The sequence below is a fragment of the Oncorhynchus keta genome, chromosome 13, assembly GCF_023373465.1.
Source record: "Oncorhynchus keta strain PuntledgeMale-10-30-2019 chromosome 13, Oket_V2, whole genome shotgun sequence".
NCBI classification, from domain to species: domain Eukaryota; kingdom Metazoa; phylum Chordata; class Actinopteri; order Salmoniformes; family Salmonidae; genus Oncorhynchus; species Oncorhynchus keta.
Genome location: NC_068433.1, coordinates 20,168,273 through 20,195,400, shown reverse-complemented (window position 1 = coordinate 20,195,400; position 27,128 = coordinate 20,168,273). Strand labels below are relative to the sequence as shown.

Below are 27,128 nucleotides of genomic sequence, written 5' to 3'. Positions count from 1 at the left end.
GCGGTGATGTGGAGGGCCGAATGTACCCCTGTCCCAGAGATTCGGTGACATATGTCTCCATAGCCATTGTCTCCTCCTGTGACAGGGGATACACATGACTCCTGTGAAGTGCAGCGTTCACCTGGAGGTTTATCGCACAATCCCCTCGTCGATGAGTTGGTAATTGGTTCGCCCTCTTTTTACAGAAAGCGATTGTCAAATCGGCATATTCTGGGGGAATGCGCACGGTGGAGACTTGGTCTGGACTCTCCACCGTCATCGCACCGATGGAAACTCCCACACACTTACCGGAGCACTCCTCTGACAACCCCTTAAGAGCCCCGTTTCCACAAAATGTTGGGATTGTCAACCAGGGAATCCCCAGCACCACCGGAAACACAGGAGAATCAATGAGGAAGAAACTAATCCGCTCCTCACGACCCCCCTGCGTTACCATGTTCAGTGGAAACGTGGCCTCCCTGATCAGCCCTGACCCTAACGGTCGACTATCTAGGGCGTGCACAGGGAAGGGTTGGTCCCTCTGAACCAAGGGAATCCCTAACTTAAGCGCAAACCCGTGGTCCATAAAACTCCCCGCTGCGCCTGAATCTACTAGCGCCTTATCCTGGGAATGAGGGGAAAACTCAAGAATGGAAATCAACAGCCGGTTGCTGACTCCCCTGAGGTGTCCGAGAAGTGCTCTGCCTGCCCTCTCGACTCCCAGATGAGCTCCTCCAGCACCAGTCAGCAGTGTGTCCTCCCCGACCACAACTGGAGCAGGAGGAGGCTCCTCCTCCGGTCGCCCAAGCTGCAGCACCCCCTAACTCCATGGGTGTCAGAGCAGGAGTGCTGAGGGGTGGAACGAACAGGACCTGATCTGGACACAGGCGAGCAGCCAAGTTGTCCAGCCTGATGGACATGTCGATTAGTTGGTCCAGAGTGAGGGTGGTGTCTCGAGAGGTTAGCTCCCTGCGGAAGTCCTCCAGCAGGCTACACCTACAGTGGGGCAAAAAAGTTAGTCAGCCACCAATTGTGCAAGTTCTCCCACTTAAAAAGATGAGAGAGGCCTGTCATTTTCATCATAGGTACACTTCAACTATGACAGACAAAATGAAAAAGAAAATCCAGAAAATCACATTGTAGGATTTTTAATGAATTTATTTGCAAATTATAATGGAAAATATGTATTTGGTCAATAACAAAAGTTTATCTTAATACTTTGTTATATACCCTTTGTTGGCAATGACAGAGGTCAAACCTTTTCTGTAAGTCTCACAAGGTTTTCACACACTGTTGCTGGTATTTTGGCCCATTCCTCCACGCAGATCTCCTCTAGAGCAGTGATGTTTTGGGGCTGTTGCTGGGCAACACGGACTTTCAACTCCCTCCAAAGATTTTCTATGGGGTTGAGATCTGGAGACTGGCTAGGCCACTCCAGGACCTTGAAATGCTTCTTACGAAGCCACTCCTTTGTTGCCCGGGCGGTGTGTTTGGGATCATTGGCATGCTGAAAGACCCAGCCACGTTTCATCTTCAATGCCCTTGCTGATGGAAGGAGGTTTTCACTCAAAATCTCACGATACATGGCCCCATTCATTCTTTCCTTTACACGGATCAGTCGTCCTGGTCCCCTTGCAGAAAAACATCACCCAGAGCATGATGTTTCCACCCCCATGCTTCACAGTAGGTATGGTGTGCTTTGGATGCAACTCAGCATTCTTTGTCCTCCAAACACGACAAGTTGAGTTTTTACCAAAACGTTATATTTTGGTTTCATCTGACCATATGACATTCTCCCAATCTTCTTCTGGATCATCCAAATGCTCTCTAGCAAACTTCAGATGGGACTGGATATGTACTGGCTTAAGCAGGGGGGACACGCCTGGCACTGTAGGATTTGAGTCCCTGGCGGCGTAGTGGGTTACTGATGGTAGGCTTTGTTACTTTGGTCCCAGCTCTCTGCAGGTCATTCACTTGGTCCCCCCGTGTGGTTCTGGGATTTTTGCTCACCGTTCTTGTGATCATTTTGACCCCACGGGGTGAGATATTGCGTGGAGCCCCAGATCGAGGGAGATTATCAGTGGTCTTGTATGTCCTAATAATTGCTCCCACAGTTGATTTCTTCAAACCAAGCTGCTTACCTATTGCAGATTCAGTCTTCCCAGTCTGGTGCAGGTCTACAATTTTGTTTCTGGTGTCCTTTGACAGCTCTTTGGTCTTGGCCATAGTGGAGTTTGGAGTGTGACTGTTTGAGGTTGTGGACAGGTGTCTTTTATACTGATAAGTTCAAACAGGTGACATTAATACAGGTAACGAGTGGAGGACAGAGGAGCCTCTTAAAGAAGAAGGTACAGGTCTGTGAGAGCCAGAAATCTTGCTTGTTTGTAGGTGACCAAATACTTATTTTCCACCGTAATTTACGAATAAATTCAGTAAAAATCCTACAATGGGATTTTCTGGATTTTTTTTCTCATTTTGTCTGTCATAGTTGAAGTGTACCTATGATGAAAATGACAGGCCTCTCTCATCTCTTCAAGTGGGAGAACTTGCACAATTGGTGGCTGACTAAATACTTTTTTGGCCCACTTTATAATGGTCCATCAGGGCCCTGTTATTTCACCCCATTTAACATTACATTTAAGTCATTTAGCAGACGCTCTTATCCAGAGCGACTTACAAATTGGTGCATACACCTTATGACATCCAGTGGAACAGCCACTTGCATCTAAATTTTTTTTTGGGGGGGTGAGAAGGATTACTTACCCTTACTTACCCTATCCTAGGTATTCCTTGAAGAGGTGGGGTTTCAGGTGTCTCCGGAAGGTGGTGATTGACTCCGCTGTCCTGGCGTCGTGAGGGAGTTTGTTCCACCATTGGGGGCCAGAGCAGCGAACAGTTTTGACTGGGCTGAGCGGGAACTGTACTTCCTCAGTGGTAGGGAGGCGAGGAGGCCAGAGGTGGATGAACGCAGTGCCCTTGTTTGGGTGTAGGGCCTGATCAGAGCCTGGAGGTACTGAGGTGCCGTTCCCCTCACAGCACCGTAGGCAAGCACCATGGTCTTGTAGCGGATGCGAGCTTCAACTGGAAGCCAGTGGAGAGAGCGGAGGAGCGGGGTGACGTGAGAGAACTGTGCCGGCGGCCAGGGTCCAGAACTCCAGCGCGAAATCCTGAGCGCTCCTCGTCTCCTGCCTTAGATGAAACAGCCATTCACCCGCTGCTCTGCCCTCTGGTGGGTGATCGAACACAGCCCGGAAGCGGCGGGTGAACTCTGGGTAATGGTCCCTCGCCGAGTCTGGACCCTCCCAGACCACGTTGGCCCACTCCAGGGCTTTTCCCGAAAGGCAGGAGACAAGGACGTTGACATTCTCCTCTCCCGAGGGATTCGGGTGAACGGTCACCAGGTAAAGCTCCATCTGGAGCAGGAACACCTTGCACCCGGCAGCCGTTCCATCGTAATCCCTCGGGAGCACAAGCCGAATCCCGCTGGGGCCGGGGGCCGCCGGAGAAGGTGGTGGTGCAGGCTGGAAAGTGGCTGAAGACATCACTTGATCCATGGCCGTCCCCAGACGATGTAGCACGGCTGTATGCTGGAGGACACGCTTCTCCATGGACAGGGAGGGCGCGTCCGCTCCTGCTGACTCCATGATATTTGGTGCGGGATTCTGTCAGGTTCTCCCCAAGGAGAGGTGGGTGTGGAGTCAGGCGCAGGAGAGGGAATGTAAAGAAAAGGGTGTTTATTTTTACAAGTCCAAAGAACAGTAACAGGACCACAACAGTAGCCTCAAAACAACCGGAACGCAGTCCAGAAAAACACCTGTTCAACAGAACACATGAAAACGCAATCCAAACAAATGACAGTAAATTAAACAATCCCGCACAAAACCAATGGGGTAGGGAGAGATTAAAATGCCCCACTAATTAACCAGAAGACAGACAAAACCAAATGAAAAGAAAAAAGGATCGGTGGTAGCTAGTACACTGGCGACGATGACCGCCGAGCGCCGCCTGAACAGGGAGAGGAGCCACCTTCGGTGGAAATCGTGACAGATGCATTACCTCCAGATAACAAAACTACTACATGCAATCATGTTAACACCAAATTTCACATATGGTACACAGCTAACAGAAAATTCGCAATTTGTCCTCTTAATATCAATGACTCAAAGCCCCACTTTTTTTCCATTCAGACTGGTGCTTGGCTTAGTTTATCCATCATGATACAAACTTCCTGGTAAGTGAATTGCACAAAATTTCAGCATGCAGTACAACCAATGGATTAAACTAACCATATAACGTGGGTTGTGATTTGAACTAAGCTTTTGTGGCATTTCTGAGTGATATTCTTCGAAAGTAGATAGGTATATATCCTTCATTGAAATTATCAAAAAACTGCAGTAATTATCACAAAACTGCAGTAATTGGCCTTCAACAAGTAAACCTCCACACTTTTACTACAGACTACACACTGATACTACAGCGCATATGCCTCTTCCCTCCTAGTTGCAGTGTTTGCTGTGTTGGTACCTAACCCCAGCAGGTGAAGAATGGTAGAAGATTCTGGAAGCCTGCAGTCACCCCCATCCTGGTCTGAGACCCAGGACTAAAGGTCAAAGAGTAAAACCCACACAAACAACCAGGGAGACCATGCAAACAGGCAAATACAGTTTGCAGGTGAATCATACTCTTTAGAAAAAAAGGTTCCTTATTGAACCAAAAAGGGTTCCATCGCTTGCTTCATATATGAAACCCCTAAAAGTGATATATAGAACCCTTTTATAGGGTTCTTTGATCAGAACCCTAGAGGTTCTTCTTCACTGAACCAAAATGGTTCCATACAGAACTCAGCATGAGGCCATTTATGAATTATGGCTACTACTATTAAATAGTACAATTTTATGCTAAGAATATAATTTCATAAATCATTAAATAATGAACAAAAGAAAAGCAACAAAAATGTGGCTTATGCTCCTTTCTCAACCTCCACAAATAGCAGTCCTCACACATACAGTTGAGATGAGCATGTTGTGGGGTTAAGGGCCTTACTCACGGGCACAACGGTATGCAAATGTTTTGAGGATGTGAAACGAGCAGCCCTCCAGTTGTCAAATGAATTCCTCTATTTTTTTCCAACTCCTGCCACAGGTCCAGCTCCTGCTACAGGTCCAGCTCCTTAGCCGCTGGGCGATCTACTGCCAGTACTATGGGTTGTTCCACAGAAGAAGAAAAAGGAGAAAAATATAAGCATGAGTTAATCTGCCAAAATGAAGACAAAATGCTATTCAGACATATCATTATTATGATGTAGAACAGGGCTATTCAACTCTTACCCTATGAGGTCCGGAGCCTGCTGGTTTTCTGTTCTACCTGATAGGTAACTGCACCCACCTGGTGCCTCAGGTCTAAATCAGTCCCTGATTAGAGGGGAACAAAAAAAACAGTGGAACTGGCTTCGAGGTCCAGTCGAGCTTGAGGGATGTAGAAAAACAATTTACATGCAGTTGTTGTCAGCCCGAAATAGAGATCCCCTGCCTCTGATAGTTCTGGGTTACTGTCAGACTGAGCAAAACAGAGATGTATGTTAAAGTCATGTAAAGATGAACTGGGCTTTTGAATCACCAATACTTATTATACATAACTTACTATAAATAATTAAAACATACCTCATCTCGGGCAGCAACAGTCTTCCAAACGACAAGCGGTACCGGAGCACCAAGTCTGGGAGCAAAAGGATCCGAAACAGCTTCTACCCTCAAGCCATAACACTACTGAACAGTTAATCAAATGCCTACGCAGACTATTTGCATTGACCCCTTTATTTTTTACACTGACTTTCTTGCACTGGCTCTTACCACACACTCATACACAAAACACACACGTGCATATTGATGACACACACACAGTCTTGTACAACTAACCTGGGGACACAAAATTCAGTCCCATTCAAAATCCTATTTTCCCTAACCCTAATTCTACCCCTTACCCAAAACCTAACCCTAAAATCTAACCTGAACACTAAACCTAATTCTTACCCGAACACTAATTGTAACCGTAACCTTAAATCCCCTAGAAATAGCATTTGACCTTGCGGGGACTAACAAAATGTAAAGCATTGTTAAACATGGTGGAGGCTGAATCATGTTGTGGGTATGCTTGTCATCAGCAAGGACTAGGGGGTTATTTTTTTGGAAAAAAACAGAATAGAGCTAAGCACAAACAAAGTCCTTGAGGAAAACCTGGTTCAGTCTGCTTTCCACTAGACACAGATTCACCTTTCAGCAGGACAATAACCTAAAACACAAGCCCAAATAGTTGGTCACCAAGACAAGATTGAATGTTCCTGAGTGGCCTAATTACAGTTTTGATTAAAATCAGCTTGAAAATCAACTCTAACTGTAATTTCTGCCAAAGTTTATTCTGACATGTATTGACTCAGGATTGTGAATGCTTATGTAAATGAGATATTTCTATATTTCATTTTCAATACATTTACAAACCATTCTAAAAACATGTTTTAACTTTGTCATTACGGGGTATTGTGTGTACAGTCGTGGCCAAAAGTTGAGAATGACACAAATATTAATTTTCACAAAGTCTGCTGCCTCAGTTTGTATGATGGCAATTTGCAAACACTCCAGAATGATATGAAGAGTGATCAGATGAATTTCAATTAATTGCAAAGTCCCCCTTGCCATGCAAATGAACTGAATCCCCAAAATACATTTCCAATGCATTTCAGCCCTGCCACAAAACGTGACATCATGTCAGTGATTATCTTGTTAACACAGGTGTGATTGTTGACGAGGACAAGGCTGGAGATCACTCTGTCATGCTGATTGAATTCGAATAACAGACTGGAAGCTTCAAAAGGAGGGTGGTGCTTGGAATCATTGTTCTTCCTCTGGCAATCATGGTTACCTGCAAGGAAATGTGCCGTCATCATTGGTTTGCACAAAAAGGGCTTCACAGGCAAGGATATTGCTGCCAGTAAGATTGCACCTAAATCAACCATTTATCGGATTATCAAGAACTTCAAGGAGAGTGGTTCAAATGTTGTGAAGAAGGCTTCAGGGCGCCCAAGAAAGTCCAGCAAGCGCCAGGACCGTCTCCTAAAGTTGATTCAGCTGCAGGATCGGGGCACCACCAGTACAGAGCTTGCTCAGGAAAGGCAGCAGGCAAGTGTGAGTGCATCTCCATGCACAGTGAGGCAAATACTTTTGGAGGATAGCCTGGTGTCAAGAAGGGCAGCAAAGAAGCCACTTCTCTCCAGGAAAAACATCAGGGACAGACTGATATTCTGCAAAAGGTGCAGTGATTGGACTGCTGAGGACTGGGGTAAATTCCTTTTCTCTGATGATTCCCCTTTCCAAATGTTTGGGGCATCCTGAAAAAAGCTTGTCCGTAGAAGACAAGGTGAGCGCTACCATCAGTCCTGTGTCATGCCAACAGTAAAGCATCCTGAGACCATTCATGTGTTGGGTTGCTTCTCAGCTAAGGGAGTGGGCTCACTCACAATGTTGCCTAAGCACACAGTCATGAATAAAGAATGGTACCAACACATTCTCCGAGTGCAACTTCTCCCAACCATACAGGAACAGTTTGGTGAAGAACAATGCATTTTTCAGCATGATGGAGCACCTTGCCATAAGGCAAAAGTAATAACTAAGTGGCTCGGGGCACAAAACATTGATATGTTGGGTCCGTGGCTCGGAAACTCCCCAGACCTTAATCCCGTTGAGAACGTGTGGTCAATCCTCAAGAGGTGGGTGGACAAACAAAAACCCACAAATTCTGGCAAACTCCAAGCATTGATTATGCAAGAATGATCTGCATGCCAGGGTGGATTGCAGAGGTCTTGAAAAAGAAGGGTCATCAGTGCAAATTTAGACTGCATCAACTTCATGTAATTTTCAATAAAAGCCTTTGACACTAATGAAATGCTTGTAATTATACTTCCGTATTCCATAGTAACATCTGACAAAGACATCTAAAAACACTGAAGCAGCTAACTTTGTGGAAATGAAAGTTTGTGTCATTATCAAAACTTTTGGCCACGACTGTAGATGGGTGAGAATAAACATAAATTTACTCAATTTAGAATTCAGTCTGTAACAACAAAATGTGGAATAATTCAAGGGGTCTGAATACTTTATGAAGGCACTGCAGTTTGCAACAGCACAGGTTTGTATGTACCTAGCTGTTTGCCACTCAGACTTCGGCAACAATGTTACTAAATATGAATTTGATCTCCCCCTGCCATAGCGAGCTAACGGTGTCAGACGTCAGCTAGCCATTTTTCTGAACAGGCGAGATCATGCACCAGGAGCATTTATAGGGATATAAATGTCATTGCAAAAAAAAGATGAAACAAATTAAAAAGGGAATCCTAGAAGTCATTCCAGAGTTTGATGTGACTGGGTTAGCTTTTGATACCTGTCGTTTTAAAGAAAATCTCCATTACACTCTGGAGTAGGGGTAGAACCCTCATGGGTATATATACATAGCCACAGGAAGTAGGGGTGCTGAGGGTACTGCAGCACTCACTGAATAATCTGAATAGGAAACAAATATTTAAAAAACAAAATGCATACATAGTGGAGGAGGGGTCTTTTTGAGGTGGAGGTAAGAGGTGCTTTGGACCTGGAGGATTCATGGGGCTGGTAGCAGAGAGAGCAAAGGCCTCTGGGTACGATGGTCAGGAGTGGCAGGGTGATGAGGGGCATAGGAGTGTTGATATCACAATAACAACACTGTAAAAATTTACATAGTTTATTCATGGTTTTCTGAGAGAGTTTTCATTGTTTTCAGGCACATTGAGAAAGGAAAATAGTGTTTTGTCGTGCTTTTGACTTACACATCTGAATACTGTTCCCTCTTTCAAATGTAAAATTTGCAAAAATGTAAACTGCAGAAAAAGTATTGAGGTCAACGGGTGTGTTTGAGTGATAGATAACAATGATCGACCGGGGGATGATAAAAAGTGTGACACATCCTGTCTGTGTATTATGGTCCACCACTGTTCAGTTGGCTGTAAATAAATGACCGACCGTCACACAATTTGCAGAGTTCTATGTCAAAGCCGAAGTGCTGCACACGCGAGTGACAACAAAGATAGACTACAATTGAAGGCTTCTAAAAGAACGAAGGGGAGAGTGACAACAAAGAAGGAAAGAACGGTGCACTTATTGAAGCAGCAGAGTGAGATATTGGCTGCCACATATCGCTCAAGTCACTCAAAGCGACTTTTGAACGAGGACTAATGAATCCCGGAGCATATCAAGTTAAAGGAGTTACAAATTCAACTCCTAGTCGCATGACAATTTGTGCAAATGTTTAATAATCTGTTCTAGCATAAAGCAGTATTCAGTACAAATAGGATTTCTTATTCTTTGCAATGAACAAGATGGTAATGCGGGGGGACATTGAACGGCATACAAATGACATTGAGCTCTCAAAGTGAACCCTAGTGCTCATGAGGGAAACACATACATACAGAGAAGTTATTCGCTTTAGGTAGAAAGTGCTAAGTGCACCTGCAGAACTAATGCAGGCAAACTGGCAAAGTGCTTGGTGTGGTTTCACCATTGTTAAAAAATATCTACCTGCATTTTCTCCCAACATAGTTGTATTATACGCATATCTACATGGGTTTTATCGAACGTAAACAGTACAACTGCGAACAAATATGTCTTTACAGCTGTACAGAGAGATCCTGAGACAGAGGATAGGCTATATTGAAGGCACACTTTATCCTGCAAGTACACAGTGTAAGGCTCTCGACTCTGTCTCGCACTCAATGCATATTTTGCGAAGTGGGGCACGCCATTCTAATTTTGGAATGAAGGAGAGGATAATGTGTAAATATCCAAAGTATGGTCCTGGAAGACTGATAGGGATCTGGTAAAAAAAAGTAGTGCACTATATAGGGAATAGGGTGCGATTTGGGAAGTATTAAATGTTTCATCAGTAGCTAGTGAAACAATTGGAACAACAGTCGTAAGAGAATGTCAAGGGGCAACATAGTAGCATGTGTTGACCTTTGAGGAAGAGCTGTTTCCTAGCCATGTCATTTGGCATGACAAGGTCTGTGGAAAATCTGTGTTTCACCACACCACGTTTAAGTGTGTCTGTTTTTCATCATAATAAAGAAATCCCAAAAATAACTGCATGGACAAAATGTATACATTGATGAAGCAGGTAGACCCATCACTTACCAATCATTTACTTGCCCTTATTTCACTCTGCAATTGCATTATATGTGTTATTTACGGTTAACATTTGCATAATAACATACTATAACATTATTGTGCCAACTGGCAGAAGTAAAACAAACTAAATCTATCTACAAGCTTAGACCTGAGATATACAGCGCTAGGTGCTGTTCAGTGATATAATATGTGGTGAACGTTGGGACTCAGGCGCTCTCTGGGACAGGTGAGTGCTGAGTTTTCATAGGCATTTCGCCAGACACGTCCACTTTGTTGCCATAAGTAGCATGGTTGTCCTCCTCATGTTGGTACCTGGCAAAGTTGACAAAGACCTGGGGATGAAGACAGGGTGGTAAGAGTAGATGCAGGAGGGCCTTGCATGTCACATGCACACACACATCTGCTCATATGAATGGGTCTCAGTTTAGTTAGTTTGAAGTTGGTTAGGTTTTCAGAATTATTGAAGAATTTCAACCGAAAGTCAATCAACGTATCCGATCTGTTCAGTCTAATGACATTTCAACAAAACACATTTCAATAATGTATCCTTAAATGTCTTACACTCCACTGTGAAACGAGACCGAAGGCATCGTGATAATGATCCCTCCCCCACAGCAATATTTACAACACTTTCTTTACTAACCTTGGTCTGTGTAACGGGGTGAGGAAACAACGGTAAAAGCTTGTATTCATCAGGTAAAGTACCAAGAAAAGAAGGATGCGAAATAAAGCAAAAAGGCCTGTGAAAGCCACCATATATTTTAAGATATGAAGTGACTTTATATGAATAGGCCTAAGAGGAAATGGGAGATGGCCAGATTGTATAACAAAATGTCTCGGATCAACTTAACTAATATTATGCCATGCTATCTCAGGGAACGAGGGTAGCCACTTAAGCGGAGATTGTTTCTGCAGTGAAACAACAGTTTACAGGGGATGTTGATTCTTCTCCGCCTAGTCCATTAGGCGCTGCCTATGAAGTACATCTTTCTCAACAGTTACAGCCTATAAAATAATGCCACACCATATGCCTACGATCACCTTTGAGGCATAAAACAAGTGCCCTTTTATTTCCTTTGGGCAGCAAAGACAGACAAAAGGAGGAACGATGAAAACAAAAACCAAAAACTTCCACCGCCCCTCCTCAGCTCTTCCTCCTAACACAGTCATCTTCTGAATCCCTTGTAGAATCAAGTTCACTCTTCTAACTTCAGCGTCAAAGATAAAGCCCGGACTCTGTTTTAAATCAGCCTGGCATGTTTCATTTGAGATGAAAGGGGAAGGTTCCACCAATTTTCGTGATCCGTTCGGGTTTCAGATAATGTCGGCCATCTTAATTGGAACTAGAAAGTCTTCGTTTGAGACTCAAGAGAAACGTCAGACAGTACGGTAGGTATGTGATACCTTTGATGGAGGAAGATCCTGGGCGTTAGATCCCGTTGAAACACACTTCCTGTTAAATTGAGGAGGACTAGTGCTGTGAAGAACCGTACTGCTGGACTCTTTGGGATTTTGAGATTGACAGACTAAAGTTTAGCAAATGCAACAGGCTTCCTTACAAAGGAATGGCTGACAAAACTTATTTCTATAACTTCACCGTTATGACATCTTATTAAGGAGGGGATGAGGAAGTGTAAAAACAACAACAATGCATTTCTCCATGCCTATCTTCAATTCCACCTATCAGGGGATTATTTGAATCTTAACCCCAGATGCCATTGGTTGAATACAGTATGCTGAGAGGCTTAAAACATTTATGCCTTTAGCTTTCCATATCAGAGTTTGACAACTCTTTATAAAACGGGTTGTATGGATCCTGGGTGTTGATTGGTTGTAATGCGGGAGTGGTGGGCCAACAAAATACCATGACGTGTTAATGTCACAATTCCATTGTCCTCCATTGTTTTAATCTTGCTACTATTTGGTTTGCAACATTCTGGGGTTGTTTAAACCTACTTGTCTGCCTCTATGACCTGTGCAACAATGTTTCATTTTACAAATGATCTCTCCCATTCCAGCAGGCTAGCTAGCCCAAGAATGAATGTGGAACTAATAATTCACCATGGAAACCGTAAACACTCGGAATTCCATTCATTCATTTTCAGCAGTGCAGCCTATGTAGGCCTATTGGATATTTATTAAATCATCATTTTATGAAGTTCTTGTCTATCATCATCTTTGAATCTCTGCGAGCTACCGACATGCCAATGATTTGTTTAGCATAGCAACGTCTAATGAATAGTATGAGTAGAATTAACGACTCGGTCAAAACATGTAAAAGAACTTCAGAATGCAAAAGTTATCCGATGCAGACCTGGAGGCAAGGGAAATAATGGCTGTGAGTGGCCATCGGTGTGACAGCTCACTAAAAAGTTATTGGCAGCCTAAAATGGAGAACAGAAAACGCTGGAGTACCATTTTAGCTGGCAACGACGTGAGTGGGACGTACCATTTTCTGCCAAAGAAGAGGAAGCACTGGTTGCCACCAACCACAGGCCTTGGATTCGCTTCAGGCCTCAGAACAGCCCTTGTTGGGAGTTGTCACACAATCATTTCTGGGTTTTCAGGCAGTATTACTTAAATATACTATAATGTTCTCTGCGCAAACTATATAATAACCAGAACACATACTGGAACACAATTCTAGGTTGACTACTGTGTATTTGTCAAGGTTGGAAATAATGTATTGTTTGTAAACACATTCCAACACCCATTCTGAACAATAGAGCATTCTATATAGCAGAGCTACGTAAGTGGTCAAAATGTTGTCACCAATAACCCACATGGGAGCAGAGATTGCACTATGCTACATAGTTTTATCCTTTAGTGAACATATTTGATATCCCGCAATCTGCTCAAAAGGCATTGGATGTGTGCAACTGTGCTTGTAATGTTTTCAAATACTATCATTTCATACGCCACATGCAGTATTAACATCTCTTCTCCCACTGTACTCACGACAAACATGTTTCTCCAATCACCTCTAATCTTCTAAGCATTAGTTTATTATAACTTAGACTTCATGCTCCGGTGCTTGTGACTGACATTTAGTTAATAACAGATGGGTATGGGTATTAACTATGGCATTTGGGTGTTTATTAGATGGCCGCCGACGCGTGGCAAGGAGAAGGACTCAGAGGCGCTCAATTAACCTGCTGCTGTGGCGGTGGAGTCCCAGTGCGCCACATGCGCCACAATGCATGTTTTAAATACAGGCCACCCCAGTCCACGTCAGCTATATGCTAGTTTGTTCCATTGTCTTTGAAATGCTCTCGTCTTCAGGGACGAACAGTAGAAGTGGTGACACAGTAGATTGAGGTGACACTTAGCTGTCCATGTATAAGGGACATAGAAGCTGCATCAGTGTTTACTACTCATTCTCAGACACTAGGTAACCCTTTGTTTTCCATAAAGGGGACGATACTGTATCTTTGAAAATGTCAAGTGCTCAAGTTAATTGTGTATTTTCAATTTGTGTATACTTAGTTATAGAGAAACAATGAACAAATGGCGGAAAACAACGCAAATGTGCATTTGGTCAGGGTTTCCCAAACTCGGTCCAAAAATGTTGTATGCTTTAAAAGCCAGGATGATATACTAATGTCTGCTTTTCTTCTAGTAGAATTCACTGCACAATATTGAGGAAGAGTCGTCATGACAACAGCTGATAATCAGCTGAGAGGATGCTCTGTACCAAATGAAGGAATGGAGGGAATCAACACAACTGTGTATTCGATGACACATTCTCAGTAGGATGAGACTAGTATGCTGAAATGTGTAGCTCATAGTATTCGCTTTTACTAAACAGTACATTCTAAATAGTATGTAGTACGATTAATATGTAGTTTTAGTAAGTAGTAAGCGAGACAGATTTCAGACAAGACCACTAGGTTGTTTAAGTTGTAGGCAAGACACATTTCGGACATGGAACCTTTCTTTCAATAAAGGCATTAATTCCTCAGCCTTAGTGCCGGATCAATATGAATTGTAGTGTGAGCCAGATCTTACATGTTGGGGTCTATTTTAACAAACCTACAGCAATGGTAAATCTTAGTGCAGGCGGTAGCGCTGTAGGTTCAGGCATGTGTCAGAACAATTTTCTGCTATTTTCACAATTATCCGGGAACTTGCTGGAGTTGGTGCATAAGGGCTGGGATTTGATGAATAAACAAGATGTGGGTGTGTCGAGGCATGGCCCCTCACTGGCCAATCAGAACTTGCTCCATGGCGAAATATGTGGATGCTTCGAATTCTGTATTTACTTCTTCTATATATTTCCATGGAATCAACTCAAATCCCATTGTTTAGTCTGTTATAGTTTGTTAAATTGCTTACAGGAACAAAATAACAAAATGTAGACCCATATTTACTAAATACATTAATTTGAACCCATTTGCAGTCTACATTGGTCTAAGTAATTGCATTGCTTCAATAGCAGTCACAATGATATAAGGGCAAGGCCTACTGTAAATTATAGTATGGCTGAGCGTTGACAAGCCAAACATTGTCAATAAGCATAATTAACTTAATTATTGATAAGGTCTAAAAATAGAACAAATAATTCTAAACTAAACAAAACTTGTTTAAAATAGGCTGTCACACTTACAGGCACCTTCATTTCACCCTGTGGTCATATAATACTAAACAACGCAGACTATGGAGGGTTTTACGCACATCCTAACGTTTCACAGTAGCTGGACAAAGATCCAATATATATAGAAAGGGAGAATGTCCACTCACCGTTTATACTGCTCCTAAATAGGCCTATGTTTTATGAACCTAATCGGAAACATTTTACAGATCAGATTTTACAGATCGCATTCACACATCTCCAGAAGTTCCATTGCAAGCACGCCACCGACGTTGTCACTATAAAACCAGGAAGGTGAATCATTCTAATAAGTTCGGTTGTAGTAAAAATTTAGCGAAATACATGTAAAAAAAAAAAGACACGCATTGCTGTTGAACCAGCCTTCGTTATAGCAGGCCTAAGGGAGGGCTCGGGTTTTGAAAATATGAAATGGAAAACAATATTTTTTTTTACAGGTTACAGATAACCTCTATGAGGTTCACCGGTATTCACAAAGGTTCTCATCTCTCGTTTCATGATGGGCATGGGCATGGCCTAAATCATGGAGGGGGTTTTACGCACATCCAATACAGGACCAGCATGGCTAAAATCATGTGTGCTTGCCTACAATGCATAGAAAAAAAGGGTATGTCAGCTGTTTTACTCCTTTCAAACTGGATATTTGAATAAAGCTTTGGTGGTTAAGATTTATTTCCAAGCAGTCTTAGGAGCCAAACCCTTTATCGAGAGTCTTGACTACTTCGCGATTGCATTGGTCAGAAAAAATATATATAACTTAATTGAGAGGGGAGGCTATGCTTGGTTTCTAACCAAATACAATTAAATGGGGGAAAAATGTTTTTATCTTTATAAACACAAAGTATACAGGCACCCAAAGCACATTTGGCAAATATTCTTCCATGCGCATATGGGCAGTGTGCATCACAGCTGTATAGGCTGAGTTTCCGCTGTCAAAATTCATTCCATAACCAACTGCGTTACTGCTAAAATCAGCTTTTGGTTGGTCTTAAATATCCCTATCAGCGCTTCCTGAAATTAGCACTTTGGATCATGTTTTTAATGACACTCCTCAAATATTTCCACCCGCCCATCTGTGCGCCAGCGAGCTGATAAAACAGGTAAATTAAAAACCTGGCATTAGGGCTGTAAAATGCCAGTGCGTCAGTTTTTACATGACGAAGTTGCAAACTAACGTGCGTTTGATACCTAGTGCCGTCGTAACACCAGACGAAAATAGAACCCTGTAGGTCAGAGCTCTCCTCAATAAATCACCAGCTGAAAGGTGACTGTCTGGTCTCCGTCCCCATATGTGTTTTTTTTTATCCCCTTTGTGTTTTAGTGCAATGACCTTATTGCCTGCGTGTGATTTTTTATTTACGCTGTGATCTGGTAAATATGCTCCATAACTGCATTGGCGAACATTTCTCTTCTCCTTTCTTTCTTTCTTTCTTTCTTTCTTTCTTTCTTTCTTTCTTTCTTTCTTTCTTTCTTTCTTTCTTTCTTTCTTTCTCTCTCTCTTTCTTTCTTTCTTTCTTTCTCTCTTTCTTTCATTTTTCTTTTCTTTATTATTTTATCTCTTTCTTTCATTATTTTCTTTCTTTTTTCTCTCCTCTCCTGGCAGGTGCTTTCGAGAGGCTCTCAGACTGAGGGTTGTTTTTATCTAGGCAGGCCTTCTTTCCCCTCCTTTTCTCCCAAAGGATGAGTGGACAGGTGACCTTTGCTGGGCCCTCTTAAGGTGCTCTAGTCTACCCAGACCTCTCCACTGCTGTGCTAATGTTCATCATTGAGGGCGAGGCACACTCTCTTCTCAGAGGCTTGATTACATCAGCTCTCAAACTTCACACATCCAATTGGAAACGTGAGGTGAGGCAGTTGACATTCAACAGCAAGACTAACAGCATTCAGTGTACAAGTCTTAAAGGAAATGTGTTGTATAGATAATATATGCCTTCATTGCCATAACAGGGATGGGCAACTCCACTCCTGGAGTGCCGGCAGATGTTCACCCAGCTTTAACACACGTGCCAAAAAAAGAAACACCCTCTTGCCCTCCAGGATCAGATTTGCCCTCACCAGCCATACAACTTGATTTGTTGACTCAGCAATGTTAGTGCAGGGAAGGAAGAAAATGCCCTGTGTGTCCCCACAACGTAGTTAAATAAAATACCATAGAAACACTATAGTATCTCTATGGTCCTCACCCAGAATAACGACTGAATGAAGGGTTAACCTGAACCAACCTGAAAAACTACTGAAAAACTACTGGGTTACCTGATCCAAAGTGGTCTGGGAGACAGAGTAGTCCTCCACACCCAGCCTCTGCTGATGAGTGGTGAACTGGCTGAAGATGCTGACCAGAGCGCCCTTGCTGAGGGGGAGCTGGTAGTGCAGAGTGTTGTGGTGCTTCTCCTTCAGTATGCTACCCGGAAAGGTCTCGTGGACAAACTTCTCCACGGGGCCCAGAGCGGGGGGCGAGCCGCCCACCCTCACGATCACAGTGTAGCCGTCCCCGAACCTGGAGAAAACAGACACTAATGAATAAACACACACACATCAATCAAAGCATATGGACAGACAAAGGCACAAACACATAGCTACAAGTACACACATCAAGCAACGCACAAAGGCACATGTGCAAGCAGACACACACAGTCACACACAGTTATACACACACACACGCGCGCCCTAGTGGCGGTGCCCTAGTGTTAACATAAACATGTGATAAAAGAAGGAGGGATAGAGGGATGGAATGTAAGAGAGAGTGAGCGAGGGAGGGGAACGTATAATTTATCTTCATTTCCCCGGCTGGTTGAAAGCTCCCGGTGCATGCTACGAGTCGAGGAGCAGGTGCGTCACAAGCAGGCAAGAGCGGTGTGAGTCGGCACAACCCAGAAACTTGTGAGTTGTTTGTCTCATGAAGGAATTTTCCTTCCACCTCCTTTTCTCCCATCCTTCTCTATCCCCCCCTCCCTGGTTTGTGTTTGTTAATAAGGTGCTGACGCTAGGAGCACTGTCTAAGTCCTGAGTTTGCACAAAACCATGAGTTGGCATGTAGATTTACCCATGGTGCTTTGGGTGTACCTATAAGTAGTAGATCATGGTGTGACATGTGGGTTGCATCCAGACACACAGTTCCTACACAGGTCTGTAAAAATGATCAAATCATTACAATACCTGGGGAGTTTAATATCATCTGTGTCCCAAATGGTTCCGTATAGGGAATAGGGTGCTGTTTGGGACTCAACTGTAGTGTTTAATATCTGGACTATTTAAGTGTTTAATATCTCAGCAATCACATTAACATTATATAACACTCTGTACAGACTGTGCATATGTGGAACACACCTTGTGCTATGGACGAGGTTGGGGGGTATAGTGTCTTCTCTGTCATCAGACTTGAAACACCTTGATATGAGCCATCTTGGCCATCTTAAAGCCGATCCCAATCTAAGGACATATACTTTCAGGGTATGTATACCTCTGCAAAGTCTAATGTCTCAGTCCCAGTATTTATTTATATGTTTACTAAAAAATAAAAATAGAAAAAACTGAATGCCTCAAAATAATTAGGCAGGAGTAGTAATTAGTTGTTTGGAGGTTATTGTGAATCCAAAATCAGATTTTTCTGACTCATTATTTCGGGGTCTCTTAAGAATGTACAAACAAAGACATTGTGGCACACGTGATGAGGTTCGCTCGTATTAAGCGTTGCTCATTCATTCCCTTTCCAATTCAGTAACATGGTGCATTCTGACATGAATAAAACATATTTCCAGATCATTTCACAGACACATTAAATGCACCAAAATATGATTCTCATTAAATGCTCCCTCACAGTTGGAATAGGCTACTCTGGACATGCGTTGGTAGTACCCAACTCGCTAACAATCGTCAGCTCGCTAATGGCCTGGTACTCAGGGCTCTGTCCCTCTAACCACTCTGACATCATTGCAAATACAACCGAAGATCACATCAAACACTTCATCAAAACAGTATAATGATTTAAAAACTCACTTCACTGTGATGATCAATTTGAAGAAACAAGTTTAACAACAGGTTGAAACTGAGTGGAAAACATGGTCGTTGTGGATATAGTTTAAAATCCAAACGCAACGAAATGGACAGCGCTTTCTTAGGTGAAGATTAATTTGAAACACCCATACGCATAATACAGTTTATCCATATACCCATATTTGACCCCAAGCCCCCCCCCCAAAAAACAGAATTAACTTCTTATGGCTGGGGGTAGTATTGAGTAGCTTGGATGAGTAAGGTGCCCAGAGGTTTTTGCTTGCTACTCAGTCCCTGTTGCTAATATATGCATATTATTAGTATATTTGGATAGGAAACACTCACACAGTTTCTAAGAATGTTTGAATGATGTCTGTGAGTATAACAGACCTCATATGGCAGGCAAAAACCTGAGAAAAAAATCCAACCAGGAAGTGGGAAATCTGAGGTTGGTCGTTTTTCAACTCATTCCCTATTGAAGATACAGTGGGAAATTGGTCATGTTGCACTTCCTAAGGCTTCCACGAGATGTCAACAGTCTTTAGAAACTTGTTTGAGGCTTCTATTGTAAAGGAGGGGCTCATAAGGTCTCTTTGAGTCAGACGCTCGTTCACGTGAGAGGTATCTCGCGTTCCATTGCTTTTCTACAGACAAAGTAATTCTGGAACATTATTGAAGATTTATGTTAAAACATCCTAAAGATTGATTCTATACATCGTTTGACATATTTCTACGGACTGTAACAGAACTTTTTGACATTTCGTCTACTCCTAGTGAACGCGCTTTGTGACTTTGGATTTGTTTACAAAACGCGCTAACAAAAGTAGCTATCTGGACTTAAATGATGGACATTATCGAACAAAACAAACATTTATTGTGGAACTGGGATTCCTGGGAGTGCATTCTGATGAAGATCATCAAAGGTACAGTGGGGAAAACAAGTATTTGATACACTGCAGATTTTGCAGGTTTTCCTACTTACAAATCATGTAGTGGTCTGTAATTTTTATCATAGGTACACTTCAACTGTGAATCTAAAACAAAAATCCAGAAAATCACATTGTATGATTTTTAAGTAATTCATTTGCATTTTATTGCATGACATAAGTATTTGATACATCAGAAAAGCAGAACTTAATATTTGGTACAGAAACCTTTGTTTGCAATTATAGAGATCATACGTTTCCTGTAGTTCTTGACCAGGTTTGCACACACTGCAGTAGGGATTTTGGCCCACTCCTCCATACAGACCTTCTCCGGATCCTTCATGTTTCGGGGCTGTCGCTGGGCAATACGGACTTTCAGCTCCCTCCAAAGATTTTCTATTGGGTTCAGGTCTGGAGACTGGCTAGGCCACTCCAGGACCTTGAGATGCTTCTTACGGAGCCACTCCTTAGTTGCCCTGGCTGCGTGTTTCGGGTCGTTGTCATGCTGGAAGACCCAGCCACGACCCATCTTCAATGCTCTTACTGAGGGAAGGAGGTTGTTGGCCAGGATCTCGCGATACATGGCCCCCTCCATCCTCCCCTCAATACGGTGCAGTCATTTGCAGAAAAGCATCCCCAAAGAATGATGTTTCCACCTCCATGCTTCACGGTTGGGATGGTGTTCTTGGGGTTGTACTCATCCTTCTTCTTCCTCCAAACACGGCGAGTGGAGTTGAGACAAAAATAGAGCTTTTTGGTCTAATCAGACCACATGAACTTCTCCCATTCTCCCACCCTGGCTTGAGCCGGGGGACCTTGTGTGCGCTGCAGGATTTTAATCCATGATGGCGTAGTGTGTTACTAATGGTTTTCTTTGAGACTATGATCCCAGCTCTCTTCAGGTCATTGACCAGGTCCTGCCGTGTAGTTCTGGGCTGATCCCTCACCTTCCTCATGATCATTGATGCCCCACGAGGGGGCGTCCTGCATGGAGCCCCAGACCGAGGGTGAATGACCATCATCTTGAACTTCTTCCATTTTCTAATAATTGCGCCAACAGTTGTTGCCTTCTCACCAAGCTGCTTGCCTTTTGTCCTGTAGCCCATCCCAGCTTTGTGCAGGTCTACAATTTCATCCCTGATGTCCTTACACAGCTCTCTGGTCTTGGCCATTGTGGAGAGGTTGGAGTCTGTTTGATTTAGTGTGTGGACAGGTGTCTTTTAAACAGGTAACGAGTTCAAACAGGTGCAGTTAATACAGGTAATGAGTGGAGAACAGGAGGGATTCTTAAAGAAAAACGAACAGCTCTGTGAGAGCCGGAATTTGTAATGGTTGGTAGGTGATCAAATACTTATGTCATGCAATAAAATGCAAATTAATTACTTAAAAATCATACAATGTGATTTTCTGGATTTTTGTTTTAGATTCCGTCTCTCACAGTTGAAGTGTACCTATGATAAAAATTACAGACCTCTACATGCTTTGTAAGTAGGAAAACCTGCAAAATAGGCAGTGTATCAAATACTTGTTTTCCCCACTGTAAGTGAATATTTATAATGTTATTTCTGACTTCTGTTGACTGCACAATATGGCCGATATCTTTTGGCTTGTTTGGTACTCAGTTTATTGCATGGTTTGCTTTTTCCGTAAAGCTTTTTTGAAATCTGACACAGTGGTTGCATTAAGGAGAAGTGTATCTAAAGTACCATGCATTAACACTTGTATTTTCATCAACATTTATTATGAGAATTTCTGTAAATTGATGTGGCTCTCTGCAAAATCACTGCATGTTTTTGGAACTACTTAACATAACGCGCCAATGTATACTGAGATTTTTTGATAACATACATGTATTGTGTAACATGAAGTCCTATGAGTGTCATCTGATGAAGCTCATCAAAGGTTAGTGATTAATTTTATCTCTATTTCTGATTTTTGTGACTCCTCTCTTTGGCTGGAAAAATGGCTGTGTTTTTCTGTGACTTGGCTCTGACCTAACATAATCGTTTGTGGTGCTGTCGCCATAAAGCCTATTTGAAACTGTGGGGGGATTAACAAGAAGTGTATCTTTAAAATGGTGTGAAATACTTTGATGTTTGAGGAATTTTAATAATGAGATTTCTGTTTTGAATTTGGCGCCCTGCACTTTCACTGGCTGTTGTCATATCGATCCCATTAGCGGGATCTCAGCCCAATATTTCTTTTTAATAATGATTTTGCCATTACACAATACATAGCCTAATAGCCTATCGCATATTACGCAGGGCAGAAAGAAACACAGATTTAAGATTTCTTTGGTACTTGGTAATTGGTCTAGCCTATACCTCAAAATTCTACAAATTATAGTCATCGCCGTTGAGTGTGGACTGTTTTATGCGTACTGGATGGACTGGTTACCTAATGCTTCGCTCCAACATTTCTATCAATGAGTCTGGGAGAGAACATAGGCGATGCTGTTGGTTCATCGATTGTGCAGGGCGGCTTACAGAGTTAGCCTACAATTACAGTGAATTTGTATTTGATTTTGAATAGCATAGTAATAGGGCATTTTTAATATTTTCATAATCAATAAGCTGACACATTACCATTAGCTACAGAATATCTCATCACCGCATGCTTCTATCTCCTCCTCTCTCTCCTTCATTCCTTTCTCGAGCGCAGAGAGAGGGGCTGTCAACAGTGTAATGAAATATGTTTTGTTGTGAAAACCTGTTACTATTGATGTTTCCGAACAGACTTCACATTTCCCAAATTAAGCACTGGGTAGCTGCTGGAACAGGGTTGGAGTGTCGAAAAGAGCAAGATGGCGCCTACAGAGATGGTCAGCTCGCTTCACGTCCTCGGGAAACTATGCAGTTTTATGTATTATTTCTGACATTGTTAGCCCAGAAAATCTTAACTGTTATTACATACAGTCGGGAAGAACTATTGGATATAAGAGCAACATTAACTTACCAACATTACGACCTTCCCGAAGCAGATGCTTTGTTCGGAGCTCCACCCTGGACATGGGTTCTAATCCCAGAGGCCGTCTCAAAACAACGTGGTCGCCGCAGGAAAGGCAGACGGAGCGGCCTCATGGTCAGACTTAGAAGGCGAGCACACCATCCACCGCTTCCGAGCATATTACTCGCCAATGTACATTCTCTAGACAACAAGGTGGACTAAATTAGGGCATGAGTTGCCTTCCAGAGAGACAAAGATTTTAACATTCTCTGTTTCACGGAAACATGGCTCACTCGGGACATGTTGTCGGAGTCGTTACAGACACCGAGTTTCTTCATGCGTTGTGCCGACAGAAACTCTGGTAAGAACTCTGGTCTCTGGTAAGAAGAAGGGCGTGGGTTTATGCCTCATGTTTAACGTCTCATGGTGTAATCATAACAACATACAGGAACTCAAGTCCTTTTGTTCACCTGATCTAGAATTCCTTACAATCAAATGCCGACCGCATTATCTTCCAAGAGAATTCTCTTTGATTATAGTCACAGCCGTGTATATCCCCAACCAAGCAGATACCTCGACGACCCTGAAAGAACTTCACTGGACTCTATGTAAATTGGAAACCATATATCCTGAGTCTGCATTTATTGTAGATGGGGATTTTAACAAAGCTAATTTCAGAACATTGATTGTTGCACCCTTTCGAGCAAAACTTTGGACCACTGCTACTCAAACTTCCGCAATGCATACAAGGCCCTCCCCCACCCTCTATTCGGCAAATCTGACCATGACTCCATCTTGTTGCTCCCCTCATATAGGCAGAAACTAAAACAGGTCGCGCCCATGCTTAGGTCTATCCAACGCTGGTCTGACAAATCGGATTCCACGCTTCAAGATTGCGTCGATCACGTGAACTGGGATATGTTCTGGGTAGCCTCAGACAATAACATCAACGTATACGCTGTGAGTGAGTTTATTAGGAAGTGCATTGGAGATGTTTTGTTCTCTCTGTGACTTTTAAAACCTTCCCTCCTAACCAGAAACTGTGGATTGATGGCAGCATTCATGCAAAACTGAAAGCGCAAAACACCAAGTTTAATCATGGCAAGGCGACTGGAAACATGATTGAATACAAAGAGTGTAGCTATTCCCTCCGCAAGGCTATCAAACAAGCAAAACTTCAGTATAGAGACAATGGAGAGTCTAAATTCAACAGCTCAAACATGAGACGTATGTGGCAGGGTCTACACATAATCACGGAATACAAAAAGAAAACCAGCCCCGTCGCGGACATCGACGTCTCACTCCCAGACAAATTAAACAACTTCTTGGCACGCTTTGAGGACAATACAGTGCCACCTACACAGCCCGCTACCAAAGACCGTGTGCTCTCCTTCAACGTGGTCGACGTGAGTAAAACATTTAAACGTGATAACCCTCGCAAGGCTGCCGGCCCAGACGGCATCCCTATCCGCATTCTCAGAGCGTGCACAGACCAGCTGGCTTGTGTGTTTACGGACATATTCAATCAATCCCTATCCCAGTGTGCTGTCCCCACATGCTTCAAGATGGCCACCATTGTTCCTGTTCCCAAGAAAGCTAAGGTAACTGAACTAAATGACTATCGCCCAGCAGCACTCACTTCTGTCATCATGAAGTGCTTTGAGAGACTAGTCAAGGATCATATCACCTCCACCCTACCTGATAACCTAGACCCACTCCAATTTGCTTACCTCCCCAATAGGTCCACAGACGATGAAATTGCCATCACACTGCCCTATCCCATCTGGACAAGAGGAATACCTAGGTAAGAATGCTGTTCATTGACTACAGCTCAGCATTAAATACCATAGTACCCTCCAAACTCATCATGAAGATTGAGGCCCTGGGTCTCGACCCCGCTCTCTGCAACTGGGTCCTAGACTTTCTGATGGGCCGCCCCAAGTGGTGAAGTAAGGAAACAACATCTCCACCCCACTGATCCTCAACACTGGGGCCCCACAAGGGTGAATTCTCAGCCCTCTCCTGTAATCCGTGTTCACCAATGACTGCATGGCCATGCACGCCTCCAACTCAATCAACAAGTTTGCAGACAATACTACAGTAGTAGGCTTGATTACCAACAATGAGAAAACAGCCTACAGGGAGGAGGTGAGGGCCCTCAGAGTGTGGTGTCAGGAAAACAATCTCTCACTCAACGTCAACAAAACAAAGGAGATGATCGTGGACTTCCGGAAACAGCAGAGGGAGCACACCCCTATCCACATAGACGGGACAATAGTGGGGAAGGTGGAAACTTTTAAGTTCCTCAGCGTACACATCACGGACCAACTGAAATGGTCCACCCACACAGACAGCGTGGTGAAGAAGGCGCAACAGCGCCTCTTCAACCTCAGGAGGCTGAAGAAATGTGGCTTGTCAACAAAAACCCTCACAAACTTCTACAGATTCACAATCGAGAGCATCCTGTCGAGCTGTATCACCACCTGGTACGGCAACTGCACAGCCCTCAACCGCAAGGCTCTCCAGAGGCTAGTGCGGTCTGCACAACGCATCAACGGGGGCAAACTGCCTGCCCTCCAGGACACCTACACCACCCGATGTCACAGGAAGGCCAAAAAGATCATCAAGGACAACAACCACCCGAGCCACTGCCTGCTCCCCCCGCTATCATTCAGAAGGCGAGGTCAGTACAGGTTAATCAAAGCTGGGACCGAGAAACTGAAAAACAGCTTCTACCACAAGGCCATCAGACTGTTAAACAACCATCACTAACATAGAGGCTGCTGCCAACATACAGACTCAAATCACTGGCCACTTTAATAGATGGATTTAACATGGGTATCACAAGTCACTTTAATAATGTTTATATATCCTACATTACTCATCACATATGCATACAGTCGGAAGTTTACACACACCTTAGCCAAGTACATTTAAACTCAGTTTTTCCACAATTCCTGACATTTATCCAAGTAAACGTTCCCTGTCTTAGGTCAGTTAGGATCACCACTTTATTATAAGAATGTGAAATGTCAGAATAATAGTAGAGAGAATGATTTCTTTCAGCTTTTATATCTTTCATCATATTCCCAGTCAGTCAGAAGTTTACCAACACTCAATTAGTATTTGGTAGCATTGCCTCTAAATTGTTTTACTTGGGTCAAAAATGTTGGGTTGTCTTCCACAAGCTTCCCACAATAAGTTGGGTGAATTTTGTCCCATTCCTTCTGACAGAGCTGGTGTAACTGAGTCAAGTTTGTAGGCCTCCTTGCTCACACACACTTTTTCAATTCTGCCCACACATTTTTTAGAGGATTGAGGTCAGGGCTTTGTGATGGCCACTCCAATACCTTGACTTTGTTGTCCTTAAGACATTTTGCCACAACTTTGGAAGTATGCCTGGGGTCATTGTCCATTTGGAAGACCCATTTGCGACCAAGCTTTAACTTCCTGACTGATGTCTTGAGATGTTGCTTCAATATATCCACATAATTTCCATTCCTCATGATGCCATCTATTTTGTGAAGTGCACCAGTCCCTCCTGCAGCAAAGCACCCCCACAACTTGATTCTGCCACCCCCGTGCTTCACATTTGGGATGGTGTTCTTCGGCTTGCAAGCCTCCCCCTTTTTCCTCCAAACATAATGATGGTCATTATGGCCAAACAGTTCTAATTTTGTTTGATCAGACCAGAGGATATTTCTCCAAAAAGTATGATCTTTGTCCCCATGTGCAGTTGCAAACCGTATTCTGGCTTTTTTATGGTGGTTTTGGAGCAGTGGCTTCTTTCTTGCTGAGCGGCCTTTCAGGTTATGTCGATATAAGACTTGTTTTACTGTGGATATAAATACTTTTGTACCTGTTTCCTCCAGCATCTTCACAAGGTCCTTTGCTGTTGTTCTGGGATTGACTTGCACTTTTCGCACCAAAGTACATTCATCTCTAGGAAACAGAACGTATCTCCTTCCTGAGCGGAATTTCCTTTCAGGCATTTGGAAATTGCTCCCAATGATGAACCAGACTTGTGGAGGTCTACAATTTTTTTCTGAGGTCTTGGCTGATTTCTTTTCATTTTCCCATGATGTCAAGTAAAGAGGCACGGAGTTTAATATAGGCCTTGAAATACATCTGCAGGTCCACCTCCAATTGACTCAAATTATGTCAATTAGTCTATCAGAAGCTTCTAAATCTTGACATAATTTTCTGGAATTTTCCAAGCTGTTTAAAGGCACAGTTAACTTAGTGTATGTGAACTTCTGGCCCACTGGAAATGTGATACAGTGAATTATAAGTGAAATAATCTGTCTCTAAACAATTGTTGGAAAATTTACTTAGGTCATGCACAAAGTAGACGTCCTAAACGACTAGCCAAAACTATAGTGTGTTAACAAGAAATGTGTGGAGTTGTTAAAAACGAGTTTTAATGACTCCATCCTAAGTGTATGTAAACTTCCGACTTCAACTGTATAC

The 27,128-nt window shown here is 43.0% G+C and overlaps 1 protein-coding gene across 1 annotated transcript in view; it reads right to left on the bottom strand.

Annotated features, from left to right (window-relative positions):
- Positions 1-8,731: 8,731 nt before the first annotated feature.
- The window catches only part of LOC118391988 (phospholipid-transporting ATPase ABCA1-like), a 291,273-nt gene continuing 272,876 nt past the window's right edge, over positions 8,732-27,128 (bottom strand). Inside the window, exons 49-50 of the mRNA XM_052459513.1 lie at positions 17,047-17,290; positions 8,732-10,516 (exon numbers count right to left, since the gene is read on the bottom strand). Of these exons, the coding sequence (XP_052315473.1) occupies positions 10,391-10,516; positions 17,047-17,290 (370 nt within the window). The 3' untranslated portion in view covers positions 8,732-10,390. The remainder of the gene's footprint in view (positions 10,517-17,046; positions 17,291-27,128) is intronic.